At 41.3% G+C, this 21,364-nt stretch overlaps 1 protein-coding gene across 2 annotated transcripts in view; it reads left to right on the forward strand.

Moving 5' to 3' along the window:
* Positions 1-467: 467 nt before the first annotated feature.
* Positions 468-21,364, forward strand: part of MAMDC2 (MAM domain containing 2) — a 56,166-nt gene continuing 35,269 nt past the window's right edge. The window contains exons 1-2 of one of the 2 annotated variants that reach the window (XM_063423162.1): positions 468-820; positions 927-1,040. In XM_063423162.1, the coding sequence (XP_063279232.1) occupies positions 790-820; positions 927-1,040 (145 nt within the window). In that variant the 5' untranslated portion in view covers positions 468-789. The remainder of the gene's footprint in view (positions 821-926; positions 1,041-21,364) is intronic. The other variant, XM_063423161.1, reaches the window with a different exon arrangement.

Consider the following 21,364-nt stretch of genomic DNA (forward strand, 5'->3'; position numbering starts at 1 on the left):
CCTTGGATGTTATCAAAGTCCAACTGAGCAACCTGATCTAAGCTCAAAGCTAGCTCTGCTTTTGGGCAGGGTTTGGACTTGACATCTCTTGTGGTCCAGTCCTGAGTTATCCTGTAAGCCTATAAACTACAGCACCTAGAGCATCTCAGCAGCTGCTGGATCATTCTTAGCTAAAAGTGCCAGAGTACTCTGCCATAGTCCTCTGGAAGGACAAGTTTAGTGGAAGGGAAGGACGGAAGGACAAGCTCTGGTAACACAGGAGCTCTGGAGGGGTGGGAGCCCCTTTGTCCTCTGCAGATGTGTTTGAGTGGTCATCTTACTGTTGTGTACAAACACCTGACAGGGGAATACATCAGACGGCGCCAAGCTCTTCGAGTGGTACCCAGTGACGGTATGCAATGACAGAAGCAACGCCCTGCGTACAGGCTGAAACGCGGGAAAAGATACTTAAACGTAGGAAAACGCATTTTCCCTGTGCGGGGCGTGATACTCTTACGCAGACTTGCCCGGAGAGGGGGCGGCACCCCCCACTCTGGAGGGCACTCCAGCCTCAGCCTCTCCGGCCTTGGGCCACCGTGCGGGACCGACCTCGCTCCGCGACAGGAGTGGGCCGGGCCGCCCACCCGCCGTGTCCGCGGGCCCTCCCTGTCCCTGCCCCGCCTGCCCGGCCGCGCTGCCCTCCCCGCGCCCCGCCGGCGTCCCGCTCCCAGCCCCGCCGCACTCCGCGCCCCGGGGCGGCCGCGCTCAGCGCCGCGCTCTCCCCGCCCCAGCCCGGCCCCGCCGCGGAAGATGCTGCGGCTCTGCCTGCTCGCCGCGCACGGTAAGCGGCGGCGGGAACGCCTCCCACCCGCCCGGCCGCTGCTCCGGGGGCGGCGGCGGCCCCTGGGCCGGGCGCGCCGTGACCGGGGCTCGTTTTGTCCTTGCAGCTCTACGGCTCGCCGGGGCGGCCTTGCTCTCGCCCGGGTCATGCACTTTCGAGGACAGCGCCTGCGGCTACCAGTGGGACTACGCGCATCTGCCCTGGACGCTGCACGGGGAAGGTGAGAGCAGCTTCTCCCGCGCTCACCTTTCCGCCCGGCGCTGCCGGACCCCGCGGCGGGGCGGCCGCATCTCGGCGTGCCGCTGCCGCCGGCGGTGCCGCGCCGCTCGGTTTTCCCCGGGGAACAGCCGCCGTGGAATTCCTCCCGTGTGGGTGACAATCCCCTGACAGCTGGTGATGGGCAGTCCCTGCGGGGAGGCGTCTGCATTCCCCCGGCACAGGTATCTCCGCAGGTTTCTGCAGGATGCCTCAGGAATCTCCTTTCTTTCTCTGTCTTTCACTTTTTGTTGGGAAAAGGTGTCTCTCATCAAATCCTCTTTCTAAAAAACCCGCCACATCTGTGACATTCCTATTAAGCTGCCTTTTTTTTTTTTTAATATATTTTGGGTTCTCTTCAAAAGCGGATGCATTTCCAGGGCAAGAGACAATCTTTGGCAAGAGTATCCTTACAACATGTTCAATGAAGACTTTTCTCCTTTATCTGCCGTTCAACAGAAAAAGTCAAGTATTTCACTAAATTGTATTTGGCTTTATATGACTTAATGCTATTGAAAAGAGAACAAAATCCAGTCACTCCATAGTTGCCATGCAACTGCAACTACTTGGTAATGTGTGGGATCCAATTTTTGACATAATCTGCATGAACAAAACATTAAACAAAAACATACACAGCATGGTTGTAACTGGGTAATTTAATTTTGATTAGGTGTTCACCAAATTGTCATTCATGAAGAGAAAGCTATGCTCACACAGTTATAGAGACTATGTGTTTTTGAAGTTTTCAAGCTCAAAAACAAGTGCAAAGAATAATGAAGAGGTGAGTACAGATACAAAGAGATAGACACCCCCTCGGAATCCATTAATCAGTGCTCCATTCAAAAGTGGATGGTCCAGTTTTGTATTCCACTTGTCTCTCAGTTGAGTAAAACAACCTTTTCCCCCCCTGATTCATACCCAGTTCTCACCTGTAAGTCATCTTCATTGTTACTTTTTAGATTAGTCAGTGGGCTTTGAACAACGAATGTACAAAAACCCCTAACTCAGAAAAGCCTGCAAGGATGTGGTAATTGAAATAGTTGCTTTTTCTCTTATTTATGTGATGCATAAAGCTTAGATTATTTACTTATTTAAATATACATAGGTTTCCCTGTATTTTTGAAGGTACTAGTGGAAATTTAGTAACCATCTTTGCTGACCCTCCTAACACCATGCCATATTGATCTATTTGTCTGCACAGCAGCACTTACTTCCTCCTTGTGACTTACAGGGAGCCACATGGTAGTGGTATTGATTCAGCTCCAAGGGACAGCGAGTTGTTGGGAACAAAACCTGCAGAAATGGGTGTGTATCATGTTGTGCACATCCACACTGCAGTGCTTCCAGATATAAGGACATTTGACTAGAGGTTTGGATCAGCAGCAGCCTGCTTTTTTTGGTGCACAGAACACAATTTTTGTTGCTGTAGTTTGATCTTTCCTTACAAACAAAGGTACCAGTGGCTGCACAGCTTCTGTTATTGCACATCTCATTTACAGAGATACATAACTGAACTGTTACACTCTGGGAGGATATGTGGTATACCAGCTCTCGTACTAGGAATAGTTCTGTCAGCGTTTCCATTATAAACAGTTTTTCTGTAGTCTGTAATTTGATCATAGCAAGACATTCTGTGCAAACATTTGGCACACAAGGTATTTTGTTAGTCTCCTCAGAAATACATTCAGAGAATCACAACTAAATCTAGCTGAAAATAATTCATTTCAATCTACACAGCAAGTGTGCAAAACTAGTCTTCCTTAGATACTATTTCATTCTTTTGTCTTGTAAAACCATGTCCCTTTTGGCAGCACTGTGTCCTGATATTTGCTGGTCAGCATATGTACGTGTGGTAATTTACTGGGATGACAGAGAAAGTTAAGAATGGGAGAGACAGCTTGGATTTAAGTTGTTCCACTTCTCCTTGCATTGCTTCAGAGTTTCTTTATTATTTTAAAATGTTATTTGTGGTATAGAAATACATTCAGCAGGTCTTTCACAGGGATTATCTGACTTGAATTGCAAGTTCTTGCATCTTATAAATCTCTCAATAGTGTAGTCTTGTGCCAAACTGTGAGGTGATGTAAATATAACTAAAGCTGTGCCCAGAAATTTCCACTCCATACTTGAAAGTATTTTGCCCAGTTGCCAAGGAAGCCAGTATCTTCTGATGGGCCAGGAACACAGAAAGGAAGTGTGAGAATAAGTTTTGCTTTTGTTTACAGCTACACAGTCCCACTTAAATGAATATGTTTCTAAGGTTTAGCTGCTGTTTTAAGTGTTTCTGGCTTCTCTTTAGTGTTCTGGTAGTTCCAGCATACAAGATTTTTTTTTTTGTTTAATTTTAGAATTTTCATGATTGAAAATATTTAATTTTTTTTTTTAGCTGAAGTTTTGATACCTGTAACTGGTATTTTAAGGCCCATTTTAATCAAGTGCAATTCAAAAGAAAATACTCAATGCTACAAAGGACAGCTATTTCACTCCTAAGTGATATACTCAAGCCTGGCAAATCAGGCCTTAGTAAAGTGGCTGTTTGTAGGAACAGCTACACAAGAAAAAATTGAGGCATCTGTCCAGTTGACCTGTGCTCCCATAAAACCTGTTTCAGTGAAACCCTCTGTAAGCCTCAAGCTCTCTCACATGACTCTGAATTCAGGAACGGGACCTTCAAACATATCAAGATGTTTTTTTTAAGCACTGTCAGCTTTTTCAGTCACTGGCTAGCTTGGTGTTTGCCTTTTAGAATTATAATGATTTCAGCAGACAAATACCATGCAAGGGAAAATGTAACATACAGAAAAAGATGTAGATATAAATTTCTAGTGAGCCTTGTTATGGTTGGGAAGCACACCCAGCTGAGGTCATGGCCTGGGCTGAGTAAGTACAGCACCAGGCTTGAGGCAGCATGTTCTCAAACAAGCCAGTTCTGTTTTCACTGTAGCATGGGAAATTCCATGCAACATGTTGTGCTTCATGTGTTTGTAGGATACCAACTACACAAGAAACATAGTAATGTTGTTGCTCAGGAAGAAATCATAATGTAATCCTGGTTCTGAAAGAGCAACAGATGGATTTGTATGTTACCAGTGATAAGATCTGAAAGCTTTATGTGAGTTTCTCCTATACATTAACAGAGGGGACAATGGTTCATTTTCATTTCAGTGGTATAGGCATGCTCCCAGATATGTTCTTGCATTCATGATGCCACTGAACAGATAATTTAGCTTTAAGTTCAGAATATAAGACAAAGATTAGCTCTTGGACTCAACCAATGGATAGGAAATTTAGAAATCACATCTATATTCATCACTACTATAGTAGTTAGAGATAGCTGAGGAGTTTGAATACCATGTTGGTTTTACCAACACCTACAGATGTACAGAGTATGAGTTCATGTCCAGTTATTTTGGAGCATAAAGCTTTGCAGATGCACAGTGGCTGATTTCCACAAGAATTCTCTTCTTTGTCAGCAGTATATGTGTGGGCAACAGAAATACCAGATAATTCTTACACATTCTGTCAAACTATGTAGGGTAAGATCAAATAATCTTGAGATCCTCTTTAACCAAGTTGCACAATTATTTTAGAGGACAGACATGCTTTGCAAATGCAAAATGTTGTTTGAAACAAAGGAAGGTTCTGTGTGTAATAGGCAGTAATCCATTATAGCGTAATAAGTAAAACAATGCATACCCACGTACAACATCAGTGGAAAACACAGGGTCTATTGTAGCCATTCTAAAGTGTTAGGTTTTGGCATCTTAGTCATGTCCAGCACAGACCTGGCCATAACCTGATGGTAAGAACATCCTGCTTAACACATTATTACAAATAAATTTCATTAGACATAATAATTATGGCATGTCTTTTCTGTGACTCTGGACAATGTTTACATTTTTGCTTAGAATATCTGTGTAGCTCTTTGTGTGAACTGTGGGTATGTTTTGTTTTCCATTGCCCTTCACTGTAACAGAGACCAGTTTAATAGTGCTACAAATAATGTGCATTTTGGCTGTCAGCTTAAATCCACTCTAATGGAGTTTACTATGCTGCATCTGCTTGCCTGGACTTAAGCACTAGACAGAAACTTGTCTACAACAACAGCAACCTATAGGGAAGAGAGATTGTTTATGTTAGCAATGTGCTCCAAAAAGCAAGTGATCATTTTTTAATGTGCCCATGCATCGCCTAGTGAATTGTGTGGCAGTGAAACACTAAAGGTATAACTGGTAGTTGATACAGCTGTATGCACCTGGCTCTCGTAAGATAATTGACAGCTTCAAATGTATATTTTTGTGTGTGTTGCTTTCCTTCAAAAATTCTGGAAGTGTGTATTTCTTCATATCACATATCACCAAGGATACATTTTAATAGCACACATTTCAGGGATTTTAATAATGTTTTCTCTTTCTGCAGTATTTTCAAGGAAAAGAGATTGATTTCACTCAGAAGAGTGATATAATAGATTACATTACATACAAATGTGGCCTTATTTTCCTATTCTTAAAGCATATTTCAAGACTCTGCTCCTGTGATACACTCCAAACAGGCATCCATCAGGTAACAATTTATGGAAAGCTGATGAACAAGCAAAATCCCTAACAACAACTTCAGGAAACTGAATTTTGTATTTTGGAACATATTTATCACATAGCTACACTTAAAAATATACAGAAAATAATTTCCAGAGACAGGACAGATATTACCATCAGATAAGTCAGGCGTGAGAGCAGCAGCATAAGGAATCTCAAATCTAAACATTGCCTGCATACCATTTAAATAGCTTGTATTTACAGCTGTGCCATATGACTTAAAATTGACCTCTTTTGAGCTGAGCTCTCTGATCTTGAATGTCACATCATGTGGTTATAATATGCAGAGTAATGAACAGGTGATAATTGGCAATCCTAGTTTTTGTGGCACAGCAAACACAGTTCATGTCTGATGTGTGCTCTGTCATGCTCTATTACAAACCTACTAGCAAATAAATTAGTACATTTGAAGTCTTGGTTTTCTTTACATCTATCTACAGTACTTATCTGTACATTGGGAAGTACATGTTTTGTAAATGTAAAAAAAGTTGTACCATTGCTGACTTTGTACAATTCTTGAGATGAGACAAGTGGTCTCACATGTTTGTTGTGAGATCATTGTATACTTGGGAGTCAAGGAGACTTGCACCAGCTTGTACCTAGCTGCAGCAGAACCAGGCTGGCATACCCCAGTGCTTGTTTGCTAGCAAGTTCTCAGCTGATAAATTCACTCTGCCACAGGAGCTTATTGGTTTGGGATTTCCAAACCAGCCATCTCTGCAGAGTGCTGTTTGATGGAGGGTTGAGGCCCTTAGTTTGGTACATGGTCAGTTTCACCTTGACCTGATAATTAAAATCTTGGTGTTCCTGGCCAAAGTAATTGAACTTAGAGTGACGACCATCCTTCCTGAGGAGGGGGAAAGAAAGGCTGACTCACACACTTCTTTTACACTTATAATCTCATGTTCTTCTTGTTTTCCTTTACTTCTGGTGCCATTTCTCCTGTATACTCAATTTTGACTGCTCATCCACCACTCTTGTGTTAGCAACTTGTTTCTTCGTACTATTTTCCTATTCAGGCTGTCACTGGCAGCTTGATAGTAATACCATGTGTGAGGAGCATTCCGTCTTGCTCCAGCCTATCCCTTGCTGATCCCAGTATGAAATCTTACATTTTGCTTGCCCAGGTATAACTTCCAATCTAGGCTTCCAAGTAACAGCATTTTTATTGAACTATGCCCACATTACAGTTATGAGCATATTTTTTCCCTATCTTCAGAGGCTGGTCTTGTGCAAAAAAACCAAACAAAAAACCCAAAAGAAAACAAAAACCCACAGCTGAGAACATTTATGTCTATCAAGAGCTTTAGCAGCAGTTGCCTATGCATGATGACACTTGTGATAAGTCTGGCCTTTCCATTTGCAGCAGGGGAACAAACAAAGACTAAATTGTTGTCAGTGAGTCACTGCATGAGATATGAGTTTCAAATCATTCCTCTTCTCCACAGAATAGCAATGTTCTCATAAGTGTATTTTCACATACAGCTGTTACTGACTGATTCAGTGCTTACAGAGTCAACAACTGCTGTAGTGCATTTTACACTGAGCCACGGAATTTGGCCACAAGAGAGGGAGAGCGACTCTTAGAAAATTCAAGTTTACTGAATATACCTTGCACTTCTGACAATAGGCTAGACTTTGTTTTGCATGAAAAAACCTGAAAATAGATAATCTGCCACTTCAATCTGAAAAAATGAAAATATAACTGTAGGAAGGCAAAAGTGTATTTGGGAGTTGTGATGGAGATGAAATCACTTCAGTCAAAAAAATCACTTTTATGTAACTTCTGGCCTTGCAGATGTTGTTGAAGTTTGCTAAAATTCAAGTACAGACATGCAAATCACTTGCTGAAAACAGCTAGAAATGTTTTCAGCGTTCTGAAAAAGAATGCAAGTGTGAGAATGAACTGAAGTTAAGTTTTTTCACAAATTTCAAGATGCAACATGGCTTTTTTTTATCAGTAAAACTGTGGTCAGGCAGTACTTTGTGGTTGTTGCACCTATTACACTACATGTGCAATTATCTTGAAAAGTGAAAAGAAAACCAGTCATTTGCCTGTTCATTTTTTGGAGGGAAAGGGAGAAATTTTCACCAAAAATTTCGGTAAACATCAATGTGAGTCAAATCTGTAGTCAGGAAAAGTAAACTTGCACTTGTCCTGAAAGGATGATCATAGACACTCCAGAAGCATTTCTGCTAGTAAAGAAGACTTGTTAATCTTGCACATGGTACAGACTGTTCAAACCCTTAATAGAATCAGATTGAATATGCCCTAATATTCTTATTATATAGGCTGCTATTTAGTAGAAATACTTGGAAGCCTATTGAAAAAGTCCAAGCCAGTTACTGCCAGTGTGTGCAAGAGCAGTACAAGCAAAGCTATAATTACTTGACTGATTAAGCATACTAAATAGAGCCAAATCTTCTATGGTTACATCTCAAGAGAATATACTTTAAAAATTACAGGGATTTTCCTTTAATGTTTGAGTTTTTACTGTCTTAATACTTTTTAGCACTTATGCTACAGAAGGCCAGTTAAAAGGCCACAGCTGTCCATATAATTTTATATAATGCTTTGATTGCTTAGAATGCTTTATATAATTTGAAGAATTTTATTGCTCCCATTGAAAAGAGTAAGCCTCTTTTTGTCCATCCTTCACTGTGTCTCTAGACAGCCAGAGATTGACACGTGATTATTCTAGTCCTTCTTCACATCATAATCAAACCAAAGATTCCTACAATTTTACATAAAAATATAGAATATAGTGGTCTTTGATTAACAGAGTGTCTTCTACACTATATGGCTGTTCCGTTCCTCCAACACATTTTCCTTTGCCAAATGTGGCTCAAGATCTGTATTTGAGACTACTCTACAAGTATGAGTAATGGTGTTGGTATACTTTGAATGCTGTTTTAAAGAGATATATTTCCTGATAAAGTATGAGTAGTACATGTTATTAGCACTTCTCTCTGTTCTGAAAACCTTGTGAGTCTAGTATGAAAATAACCATGAATCATGGTAATTAGATCTCCATTTGAAACATTAGCCAAAGTTAGGAAACAGTCTTCACAGTTTTCAATTAGCAAACCGTTAAAATGTTTAAAGATCACTGTTGTGACATGCCAAGTTTCTCCAAATTTCCTGGCCCACAAACTATATTTGATATTAAAAATGCATAAAGAGCTACAGAAATGGAAAGGCAGGTTACAGTTGTTGCATACATAGTGAGATACGAAGCTATTGAAGGAAGTAATTCTCCATCTTCAGATTCTCTTAATTTTTGGATGTTAAATCCCTAACAATTGATCAATACTGTAAGTCTGTTGCCATGTCTATCCCTCATGTTTCAAAAAGATTGGAGCAGGCTTCTGCATGACAGTGGAGTCTAGGGAAATGCTAATGCATTTGTGGCAAGTTGTTATGCCTGGAGGGCAAGGAAGCCAGGCAATGATAACTCATCAGTGAATAAACAGATTTCCCTGTTTTCTAATAATGACATTAAAAATTTTGTTCTAATGCACTAAACAAAAGTTAGATTTACTCTGTAAACCCTTCTCTTCAGTAAAATACTAAGTGGTCCGCAAAGCACTTTCCACTTGCAGTAGAAATCCCCATAGATGGGGAACCTTAATTATCCAACATACTTACTATTCATTTCTAGATCTGGCAATGAAAATGTGACTCCCTTCACAGGCCTCTTTCACATTTGCTAAACAGTATTTATTCCAGCCTGAAACATAATTTTTGGCTTTTCACAGATTACCATGAACATGACTTGGCGCTTGAAAAAGGCTGGAGTCATCAGGTGGGATGAGTGCTTTCTTTGGGTTAGAGAACTGTGAAATGCAGAAAACACCACTTTAACATCTGTCTGTTCATTCCAGGGTTAGGTGATGAGATTGGTGCCTGGCTATAAGAGTCTAACCAGCGTCATAGAGTTACAGGTATCTGTAAGGCAAAGTCACTTCTGACTGAAAATCTTGGTGGATACTGCAAGGCTTGTGAGCACTGGAGGATCTTTTGGGAGAACATTCCATGTTTTTTATATTGTTGCCTAGTTAGAAACAGCTAGGCAGAAAAGGCCCTGGGGGCCTTGGTGGATACCAGGTGGGACACGAGCCAGCAATATGTCCTTGTGGCAAGGACAGCTAATGATGTCCTGGGCTGCATTAGCAGTGCTGCCAGGAGCTCAAGTCTCCCTTCCCCTCTGTTCAGCACTGCTGAAGCCCTATCCAGTTCTGGAGTTCTATCCAGTTCTGGCCTTGTCCAGTCCTGGCCCTCCCAGTACAAGAGAGACATGGACATACTGGAGAGAGCTCAGTGAAGGATTGTGAAGATGATTAAGAGAGGGGAGCATCTCTCATATGAGAAAAGTCTGCAAGAGCTGGGACTATTCAGTCTGGAGAAAAGAAGACTTGAGGGAGAAGTTGATATTATAAATAAATAGAAGGACCTGAAGGGAGGGTGCAAGGGGACAGAGCCAGGCTCTTTCCAGCGGTACCCGGTGACAGAACCAGAGGCAGTGGGAACACACTGCAACACAGAATGTTCCCTCTGAACATTAGGAAGCACTTTTTTACTGTGAGGGTGGCTGGAAGGCTGTGGAGTCTCTATCCCTGCAGATATTAAAAAGTTATCTGGACATGGTCCTCAGCAACAGGCTGTAGGGGGCCATGTTTGAGCAGGAGGATCACCTCCAGATGATTTCTGGAGGTGTCTTCCAGCCTCAACTATTTTATGATTTTGTGGTATCTTCATATGTTTGACTGTAAGTTAAAAAAACCCTACTGCAGGGGTCTTTCAGAGACATCTTCATGCACTGTAAAAGAACATAAGAATTCCTTTTAAAGTAAAGAATTAAACAGAATAGTCACATGTTATGTGTAGATGCCTGGTCCATTTATATGTATGTATATATGAAATCTCTGCACCCTTATGCAAGAGAAGAAATGACTTTGTTGTAGATCCTGTTAGATGAGTGATCTCTTACTTGTAAGCAGGATATAGGAAACTTGCTACTTACTGGTACCTTTGGAGCTTGATTGTCAGGTAGCTAATATTTCTAATGCTTATGGCTGCAGAGTTTCATGGGAAGCAGATAGGTTAAAGTGTAAAGTACTCTGATGCATTTTGTGACCAGATCTGTTCTTTATAATTTCCTACTTTCTTAGTAATTTGCTTTTGAAAGCTTGTCTTTGTCATGTCCTGTTTTAGACATGGTTGTTATCCCGAGGAAGTTATAGCAAAATAGTTGTGCTCCATCTAATCACTCTTGGCAGATCATTCTGCACATGAACCTCCTTGACTGAGACCACAGTTTTGCAACTGTTTGGCCAAAGTGAATTGAGTTCATTTTAGGCCATATGGGAGAGTTGATAGTAACTGGTTTCATTGCATACTGGAGCCAGCAGAGAAGCAAATTAATGAACGGATATTGACTCTGAGTTGCCCTCAGCTCATCAGACTAGGTTAAGGCAAGTGATGAGACAGATGCAGGTGTCTGTGCTCTCTCCCTTGTGTCTGCTTGGGAAACCAAGTCCTTAATTTTCCCAAGCCATGTATTCTCAAGCTGACCTGCAGTTCGTATCAGTATTTCTTGCTGTTGTGTGCTCCTAGCAAATCTCTTCTTCTTCCCCTGGGTGCCAAATTGCCTGGTGTACAGAAAGGTGTACTGCCTTAGACGTGCAAACACTTGAGGCAAACAATCACAATCATTTGCAAGCTCTAGGAAGGAGCTGGAACCAGCAGACTAGTTACCTGGAGACACATTTCTTCATGGTTCACAATCTTACTGAGGTATTTTTTATCCCAGGAGAACCATATTTGTGTACCCAAGTGTCAGGTGCCAATGTTGTCCTGGATTATTACAGTAGAACAAGAGTGAGAATCCGTAGCAGAACTGGAGCGATGCCATTGTTGTTATATTTTGCCTCTACTCTATAGAAAATAATTTTCCATTATGGAGCCTGACAGTTTGGTGTCATCCTTAACTGTTTAGTTCAGAAAATTTACTCAATACAGACTGCAAGAAAATGAGAAACTTTTAGTACTACTCTGGCTTTAAGCTACAGCTTAGTTTACTCCACTAGCTGTGAACAAATTTGGATATGGTTTTCCATAGTGTAAACTACTTTTTGAATGTGCAAATTCCGAGTTCTTAAGGAAAGTAAAATCTGCCTTGAGTGCTAGAGAACAAAGAGATACCCAAATGCAAATTGCAAATGCAGCTATCTTGGTACCTGGATCTTAAAGGTGTAACAAATATAGCAGCAATTTTTTTTTTAAAGAAAACTGGACATATTAGATCTTTTCTTCCCTTAGAGGCAGGCCTTAGGTGCATGATAATCTCTATTACAAGCAGTGATAAGATCTGACGCTGTACAGAATAAAGTGTGTTTTCTAGTCTGTGTCAATATACAGGTTTGCTTAATGTTTGCATCTGCAGCTTAATGTTGAGCTTCACAATGCCTACTGTCAGGTATTAGTATCTTCATAGCCTTGAAAACTTACATGTAGCTATAGAATGCTTCATTTTAAGGTGTTGTTTATAGCATTTCAAGTAGGGTGACCTTTTGCATTTTAAATATGCATCCATATAGCTAGGCAGTGCTAATCTAAGTTGTGCTTCATAGAACCTTAGTTGAAGTTCACTAACAAGCAGGAGGAGTCCAAATTAATGAATATTTTCTAGTTCCTATACAGTCATTGCTTTGCATTTGAATTCTTACAAGACCTTTTGCAGAGGGATTTCTTTCCTGGCCAAGGATATTCTTGTGTGCTTGAGCAGAAACACGAGAGGCTTTATACCAATACCAGATTGTTCTCTAAATATAGCCATTTCTAGTGGTTATTTTAAACTAAGTGTCAAACTAGAGAGTTATTAGGGCAGTAGTTTGTTTGAAAAAGAAGAGAGAATGTTGCATAGTGAAGTTGTCTTATATGGAAATAAGATGAGTGGTATGTGTGGTTTGGACTACCACATGTAGGTAAAAACCAGAGTGTGGTAATCAGTGTTTGTTTTTATATAAATTTGGAGCGAATATAAATTCACAGCTGATGGACGTTGAAGCCAAAAATAGGGTTACATGATCAATCATCCCTTACTAAGATAGGAATGAGAATCTTTTCCTCTGATGGGTCAGATAGATATTTTTCTTAGTTAAAAAGTTAAAATTTTTCATAGTTGCTTAGATTTTGTGCCTTTTTTTTTTCTGTCTTTTTTTTTTTCTTTTTTTGAGAAAGAGAGAGAGCATTTTGTGTTTTCTGTTAGTTATGCATCTAGAAGGGAGTTTCATTGCTATGCCTATGACTGACCTGCAAGTTAGTCCAGTATGAGAAAGTTGAAGCCCAAAGCAGTAAAAAGTCTCAACAGAAGTCCATAGCCTGAAAAATATTTAAACAATTCTGTGAAAAGACAAAAAAAACCTGTTTTATCTTTGAAACTTGCTGGAAAATGGAATTGTTGCCTGCTGGACATCTGCACTAGCTGAATCATCCTCATAAAATCTTTTCTAATTCAGTGGTTGTACCTTCTGATTTTGTACAATGTGTGTATGAGGTGTGTTGTACTGCAGTGTACCCCTGGGCAGAGAAGGGTGGCAGATGGAAGGGGCCTCACAGGAAGAGTTGCTCTAGCTTGATGGAAGAGGGCAGCCTGTAAGGTCTTTTGGGAGAGATGTTTGCAGGCTTTACCTGGCCAGAGGGACTGTGCATTTAAGCACAAGTCACAGAGGAGGTTGCATGGTGCACCCAGGGAATCTGCTGCAGGGTTTCCATTCATGTTCCTGTGATCACTCTTGTTCCCTGAGGTACCTGAAGGTGACAGAAAACAGCCCTGCAAAGGCATGGATGAGAGTTTAGGAGTGGTAGACTGTCCAAAGCCATAAATGCATTAGATAGGTAGACCAGAGTAAATCTGCTGAAAAGTGTACTGAAGGAGTCCAGGTCAAACTGGAATTGATACGCAGCATAGAATTTCAAAATTTAACCAGGAGTCATGGCTATGCTTTCCTATCACTTTATCTCTTCCAACTTTTTACAGCAGTATATTGCCAAACAATGATTTTTTTTTCCCAGGAAGCTGAGAGAATACTAAAAATTGTGAAATAGCAAGACCTCTGTCAGTCCTCTATCAACCATTTCTGCTGCCCATCTGCCTATCTCTAGCTAATACCAATAGTCTTATGTCAGCAACAGTCTGCAAGCATCCACAATCAAAGAGCCATAAACTGTGAGGGAGAATGGACCAGTACTGTGACAACTTCAGTGAACATCAGAAATGAGAAAGAGATGGGTTGTTCTGTTCCAAACTTTTATTCTCCATTAAATTATTTCCTAGTCAGATTAAAATCAAATTGATTATGTAGGTAATACTCCAAATAATTGATTTTACTCTTTTTTCCAGTTATGACATATTTTTAATTTTCAACTAAAGCAATTAATTAAATTAATTGCTTTTAAAACACTAACTGTAATGAACTACTCTATACTTCTTCATTCTCCTATCTCACCAGCTTATTGCATAACAGCATAATATTTAATAATAATAATGTAAAGATAAGCACAACACAGAACAGTGCAGGCACAGAACTGAGGCCAAGAAATGGGTATGGATTGTAGGGATAAATCAAGACCAACATAAACTGCTGAAGCCCTGTGAGCTATTTCCATAAAGGTTTGAAAGAATGTACTGTGTGTGGTAACAGATTTGCATAGAAGGCAAGAAACCTATCTCCAGGGCAGGGATAACTGACCTGTAGAAAGGTAACTCCACAAACCCAGGTGCTTGGGCACTTCCAGGACCCTGGACATCCCAGCTGGTTCAATACTAGATCCTGGACTGGTGACATCTTTTTCTTTCTTCCTTTCTCTCTCTCTCCCTCTTTAATTAACATCTCTCTCCCTCTTCTCTTTTACCCTACCCCTTTATCCATAACCCACTGCCATGTGTTTATATAGGAGGTCAGGGACAAGCACACTGATTTCCTTGCCAAGGGTGTAATTTACTAACAAAATTTGGTAAGCTTTTGCAGACGCTCCAACTTTTGTCATTCCTTTTGACCACGAGCCTCTATGAATTTTACAGAATCTTTCAGAAAATTTAGTTACCTATTTGCATGACGTATTTTATTGACACTCTTCCCATTATATATATATATATATTTTTTTTTTCTTACTGGAAAAAGTAAAAAATATATAGCAAAGCTCTTTGCAGCATTCTTGTGTCAGTACATTTTCCTAATTTCAGATTATGAAGATTTTTGCCTTAGATGATTGTTTCATACTAGGTCAGCTTGCATGAGCTTCTTGGTAGCTTGAGAGACCAGGCTTTTGAAGACTGGTATGTGAGCTCTTGTGCTTTCTTTCTTTCCTCAGAGCACTGCAGCTATAGGAGTACTGACTCAATACTTCGGGTTATTTTAGTATCATGCATTGAAAAGTTGTTTTTTTGCTTTTTCCACGTTCCCAATGGTTATAAATATTCTTCTTGTTTTCCAAGATAAAACTTGGCAAGCATCTACTCTTGTGGCCTAGTTTATTCTCAGCTTCTGAGGTGTGGAGGAGCAACAGCTCTGGGATTTTCCCCCTCTGTGTGCTCTGGAAGTGGGCCTTTCTCCTGCTTCGCAGTAGACAGAGAGGCTGAGGACCATATCAGAAGATTGCACTGATACCACGTTCCATGGCAAATGTCTCTTGTGTGTGTGTGTTGTGAAGCAGCTGTTGATGCTATTTGAGTCTGTAGCTTGGAGCAGAGGCTGGAAAAGATATTCTCACTCCTTTTTGCTCTTAAAGAGTCGATCAGCCTGTGTATGAAATTTGAACGCAAAATAATGGTTGTCCAGCTTGTCTAATCTCTCATTAACATTTAATAAGGAATTAATTGTCTCTGTATTCCCAGGGATGTGCATTGATACTTTTTGGATGAGCACAACTGCAGTTTTCTTCAGTAAACAATGAACTTTCTGTGCAAGCAGCAGAAGTTTCTGATTCCACAGGGTAACAGGCAAAACTGGTGCAATCAGCTGCAGGAACAGGCTTGAAAATCCATATCTTGAATTGTTTCACTAGAAACAAAGCAGTGAGTCACTGCCAGATCAGTCAGACATGCCAGCACTCCTGTCGGTGCTCTGAGTAGCACAGTGGAGCACTCACATGTGCCCAGCCCCAGCTCCAGGCTCTCGTTTCCCCTCAAGGGAAACCTGTTTGCAGAAAATACTTTTGCAGCAGAGAATTCACTCTTCCTGGGGAAGCTGCAAACACAGAGCGAATGTGCTGGGATTGGCACTGAATATGTTTGTTGATGCTGTAGGAACTTTGGTAATGCCTTCAGGCATTCCAGCATTTGCCTTGTCTCAACTTCTGAGTTATACTTCATGGCAAATATGACACTAAAAGGCATTCTCAGAAAACATGGACTAAGGAATGTTTTTAGAAAGACCACACAAATCTTGGCAGATAGAGCAAAGTTATTTCTGCAGGGTTTATTTTCTGCATAGTTTGCTTTTATTCAGAATAAATGTAAGCCACATGCTGCTTGGTTAGGCTCATGTGTTCATACAGTTGATACCACAACCAGCACAGGCAGCCCTCCACACTGAAAAATTGCAGCAGAAACTCGGAGGCAACAGGAGAGTAGTGTCACAGTGTGTTTATTCTACACTTTATTCATACCTGAGTATCCATCTGAGACCACTCTTGGGTACTAAAACCCAGCTGGGAGGAGGTGAGGTCAGATCTGCTGGCACATTTTGGGGTTCTTTAATTGCATTGTGAGCAATACTCAAATGTATGGTGCACATTTGCAAGGGAACCACTCCTTTAGGGTAGTGTTAAATGCCCAGTGTAGTTTAGCACACCAAGTGTAAGTTAATTTAAATAGTGTTTTATGGATTTATGTAAACTTCATTGATGTTTGTTTGATCACCCTAGGATCACAGAATCACAGAAGCTGAGTTGGAAGGGTCCCAGAGAGTCCAACTTGTGGTCCTGTTCAGTACACACCAAGAGTCACACCATGCGCCTGCAAGCATTGTCCAAACTATTCTGGAACTCTGTGAGGCTGGTGCTGTGACCACTTCCCTGAGGAGCCTGTTCTAGTGCCTAGCCATCTCAGGGTGAGGAGCCTTTTGCTGATATCCAACCTAAACCTCCTCTGACAGCTTTGTGCTGTTTTCTTGAGTCCTCTCACTGGTCTCAAGAGTGCAGAGATCAGTGTCTGCCCTTCTACTTCCCCTCCTGAGGATGTTGAAGAGCACAAGACCTCCCCTCACTCTCCTCCTATCCAGGCTATTTAGGTTATAAAATAAGTAAAATAAGGCCTAATAACCTTAGTGATCCCTTAGGGGGAATAATAATAAAAAATATCTAATGAGAGGCTATAAACTCAATTACTTTGGAAAGTTTTGACAAGCTTTTACTTTGACTGTAAAACAGGAGTCAGTGAGGACATCTTGAAGAAAACAGTGTCATGAACTGGCAGGGCCAGATTGGTAGATTTTTTCAATGACTCATTTATATCTCAGGTTTTACTTCAGTCTTGATAGATGTGTCTTACAGCTCAGATGAGGTATGCTGAATTACTTTGTGAGCAATTGCCCAATGATAATATTGGATATTCACTGGAATGACATTGCAGAAAGTGCTGAAATTCACCAACATTCTTGTGAGCCTTTCACTTCAAAAGTAATCTAGGGAAAAAAAATTGAAACATTTGAGGCTTGTGTTACAAATAAAATCTTAGCATCTGTGATGACAAGTGTCCCAGGGCAGCAGGGGAGCATTTGAGGGGGATACCTGAAGGAATTAATTTGTTGACTGTTGCCTAGCTAGGGGAAGCAGAGAAGCAAATGTGACAAATGTGTGAAGACTGGACTGGGACAGATGGCAGAGCCCTGTGCCTGGTGACATCCAATGGCACGAGGTGAATTCAGATATGTTAGGTGGTTCACTGAGCTGGACAAAGAAGGGTTGGATTATTTTAATTAAAATAAAATCTAGGGAAGCTAAAATATATCAAAACTCAGTTGCTTACAATCAGCAGTTACATATGCCATAGAAAGCCAAATATTGCTTCCAAAGACCTCCTAAATGCATAAACATTCATACCATGGACTGGCATCTATCTCTTTCTGTTCCTTATACCGGAGTATGCACCAGGAGTTGTCTTTTGCTTTTGATACTAAGTGATCCTCACTAATTTTGGACAGTTCAATTATCCTGCTTGGACAATCTCCTTCCATGAGTTCTAGGGACTTCAACTACTCAGGGACAGGGGAGAGAATCGTAGGGCATCAGCCCCTCCCCACAGAGACCAAGAGCATTCTGTAAAATACTTTGTGAATTTTATGGATATTAAGACCATCAGTAAATTCATCACTCTGTGTGTGAGATAGTCTAGAGATTACAGTTATATATATTGATACTGTTTCCATAAACCCTTCTCCAATTCTGTGGATTTTGGCTCAGTCTGTACATCTCATACACAACCTCAATTGCTACCAGCCCCTGCCAAGCAGCAATGATGTACAGGACTGAAAGCCTGGAAGCATCCCTAATAAACTGAAGCCATTCTTTGAAATGGTTAATTGATGGACGCAATTGTGCAGAACTCCAGGAAATGTTAGCCATGGGCCTGGTTGTTGTGATGTTCAGCATCAATAGATGTGCTTCTTGACTGAAGGTTTTGTGATTGTGCATGTTGAATCTTCACCATTGCATGTGCCCAGTCCAGGATGAAGCTGCTGGGGCAGAAGGTGAGTCACTGCAGCTGTTTTCCTGCTTAGGCTTAGTTACTCAAGAGTGGCCGTGGAGTGAGTGGAACAGGAGCTAAGGGGCTGCTCAACAGCAGCCAGTGATAAACTCACTACAAGAGCGATCACAAGTAATCTCCAGTGGTTTCTGGAAACTGGTAGTGTGGCTAGGCCAGTTCTCTCAGGTGACTTGTGACCTGCCAGCACTTACCAGGATCTGATTAGCTCACCTGTAAGGTCTTTCTATAGCCAGCTGTTTCAGCTCATGTATATAAATATGTGCCCCACCTGTCTGCAGTTGTTTGTATTTGATGATGTGAGATCATTGATCAGCCCACCATAAGCCTGTCAGTTATACAGTTATACAGTTATACAATGATCCTGGTGTAAAAAAGAATGTGAAACCACTAAGCTTATGTAAAGCAGGAAACTGAACTCATGGGAGTTCAACTTCTGATGCCAGTGAACCCAAATATATATTTCAAGTTGGGTTTTTTTTCCATCTGTGTAGGAACTGGGCCCCAGCTGAGGATCAGAATAAATGTAATTTCTACAGCCCAAGCAGATCTGTAGTTTCCCTTGGAGAGATAAGGCTTGTGGACAAAGGTTACATTTTGGTTGATCTGATGTAGCTGGGAGAGACAAAAAAGTGTTCAGAGAGATGAGTTGTTTTCCAAGGTAATGCAGTGGACCAAGTGATTTGGAGGATGCCAAGAGAGCAGATCCAGGCAGTAGAAAAGTTTAACTTCTATAATCTTGCATTTAGTGGATCCACAGGGTTTGCAGGTGCACTCCAGAAGGCTACCTGTTGAGAGTTTTTTTTATTTCCCCAAGGGAAAACCTGATCCAGGACCTCCCATGCATTCTGTAACCCTACTCTGTCATGCACCAAAGCCAAGTCATGATGGGCAGACTTCTGTTCACTGCTCATGTAAGCTCCAAAGCTTACTTACCCTCTCCCTCTCAGGGCCATTGCTTTCTGTGACCAGAGTTTTCCTGCTTCCCTAAGTCCAGAATTGCTTCAGAGCTTGGCTTAGATGGTGAGCACCACAGGCTTTTAGTTTAACCCCTTTGGAGTACACCAAGATATTACTCAACCAAGAAATCTTTACTTTTGATGTACAAAAGCCTGATCTTCCAGATGATGGAAATCCAGACATGGAGAAACCAAAATAGGGTTGATTGGGTTGGAGTATCTCTTTCTTCTCTTTCTTAAACTCTTACTCCCCATGGATGTTCTTGTCATGCTGATCCAAGGAGAAGTGTGGCCCCATAAATGCCCCCTTTTAAAACACAGCAAGAAGTCCCTTGTTTCATGGTCTGGCTCACTAAAATCCTTATGCTGGCTCCCTGTGGGGTGCTGGCCTACAGTTTGATGTGGATTGCAAGTTTGATAGTTTTTTCTTCAAAGATGTGCTACCTAAACTGTGTGGACTACAGTGGCGAGGTTTGCCTTGGTCAGGCTGAGATGTGCTCGTATCACAGAGCACACTGTTCATGAAATACAGAGCAGGGCTCATAATATGTTACCCACATACTCCACCACATCACACCATGTGCACCTGTGTAAGCAAATAAAAGGACTGATGAGCAAATAGACAACATAATGCAAAGGAGTGAAAATCTATACTTTTCTGCTGAAGGAGGGATGCACTCCACCAGGCCAAGCAGCTGTCTTGAAGAGATGTCACAGTGCATTCCTCTGTGTTCTTGATCCTGGTGGAAACATGATTTGGCGAAGAAATAGAGCTAGTAATGAAAGAGATGAGAAATGTGAACAAATAAATGCCTGGTGATTTCTACTGTATCTGCGTTTTATCTTTAATATTCCCTGTGCACTGGGGACAGTGGAAACTCATTTAGAATGCCAAAGAATAAAGAAATTACTTTTTTCAATTATTTCACAGAAATTCACAGCAGAATATCTTGTGTCTCCAAATATTACCTACCTTCTGTTGACATATACCAGCTAACAGAAGTCATCACAATGTCAGGAAAGAGCTGCTTCAAGGAAAATCAGAGATACCCAACAAAAACTTGGCAGCTTTTTTGTCAGCAGATGAAAAACCGTTGAAATTATGTAATGAGTACTATGAAAATGAAAACTGAGTGGTGTGAACAGCAGATTACTGAGACTGATGGGTTGGTTGGAACAACAGAAAATTTGAAAGTGTGTAAAAATTGTTGAGGTCATTGTGAAAGGAAAAACCCACATCCTTGTGGCTCAGAACAAACAGGAAATTTGGTGCATGATGTAAGGACCTTGGGACTTGGAGGAGAACAAGGAGAGGAAGCATCCCCAGTGCAGTGGAGCAACTCTCTTAAATCAGAAGCAGAAAACAGCAGCTCAAGCTGGACCCTTGCCAGACCTTCACAGGCAAATTGATGGATGGAGGCTGGAAGACTTTTCCAGGGTGGTAGTAGCTGCAAGCAGTCACAGAGTGTTTCAGAGCTGATCGTATTAGTTTTGACAGGCTTGCTAACAGCAGTATTTCTGAACTTCCTGGGGGAGCAAAGGCCGGGGCAGGAAGTGGAGCTGGTAGTTAATTCATAAAGCCATCCTTTGGGAAAGGAGCCTTAGAAGATTTATGCCCCAGGACTGGCAAACAGGAGTTCTCTGGCCTGGTCTGGTGAATGTGGAAAGAAACAGATCAAATCATTAATCTCAGTCCCTATAGGGAGACTAAGTTTGTAAAGTGAGTAGAGCTGGAGAGAAAGCTGCTGGAGGAACTCTTCTTGTCAGGTTTGTTCGTTTGGCCACAGGAAGGTGGGTGACTACCTGGGTGAACTGCCTGTGTTTTCATCACACCAGGCTGTGCGTTTCTAAAAAATTCTTTTGTTTTTTAATAAATACTACTCAACTTTGTGAGAGTTACCTGGAAACCCTGTTGACTCCCTGCAGAAGATGACTAGCACAGGGGCAGATCTGATGGGGTATTTTGGC

The sequence above is a fragment of the Prinia subflava genome, chromosome Z, assembly GCF_021018805.1.
Source record: "Prinia subflava isolate CZ2003 ecotype Zambia chromosome Z, Cam_Psub_1.2, whole genome shotgun sequence".
Classification (NCBI taxonomy): Eukaryota; Metazoa; Chordata; class Aves; order Passeriformes; family Cisticolidae; genus Prinia; species Prinia subflava.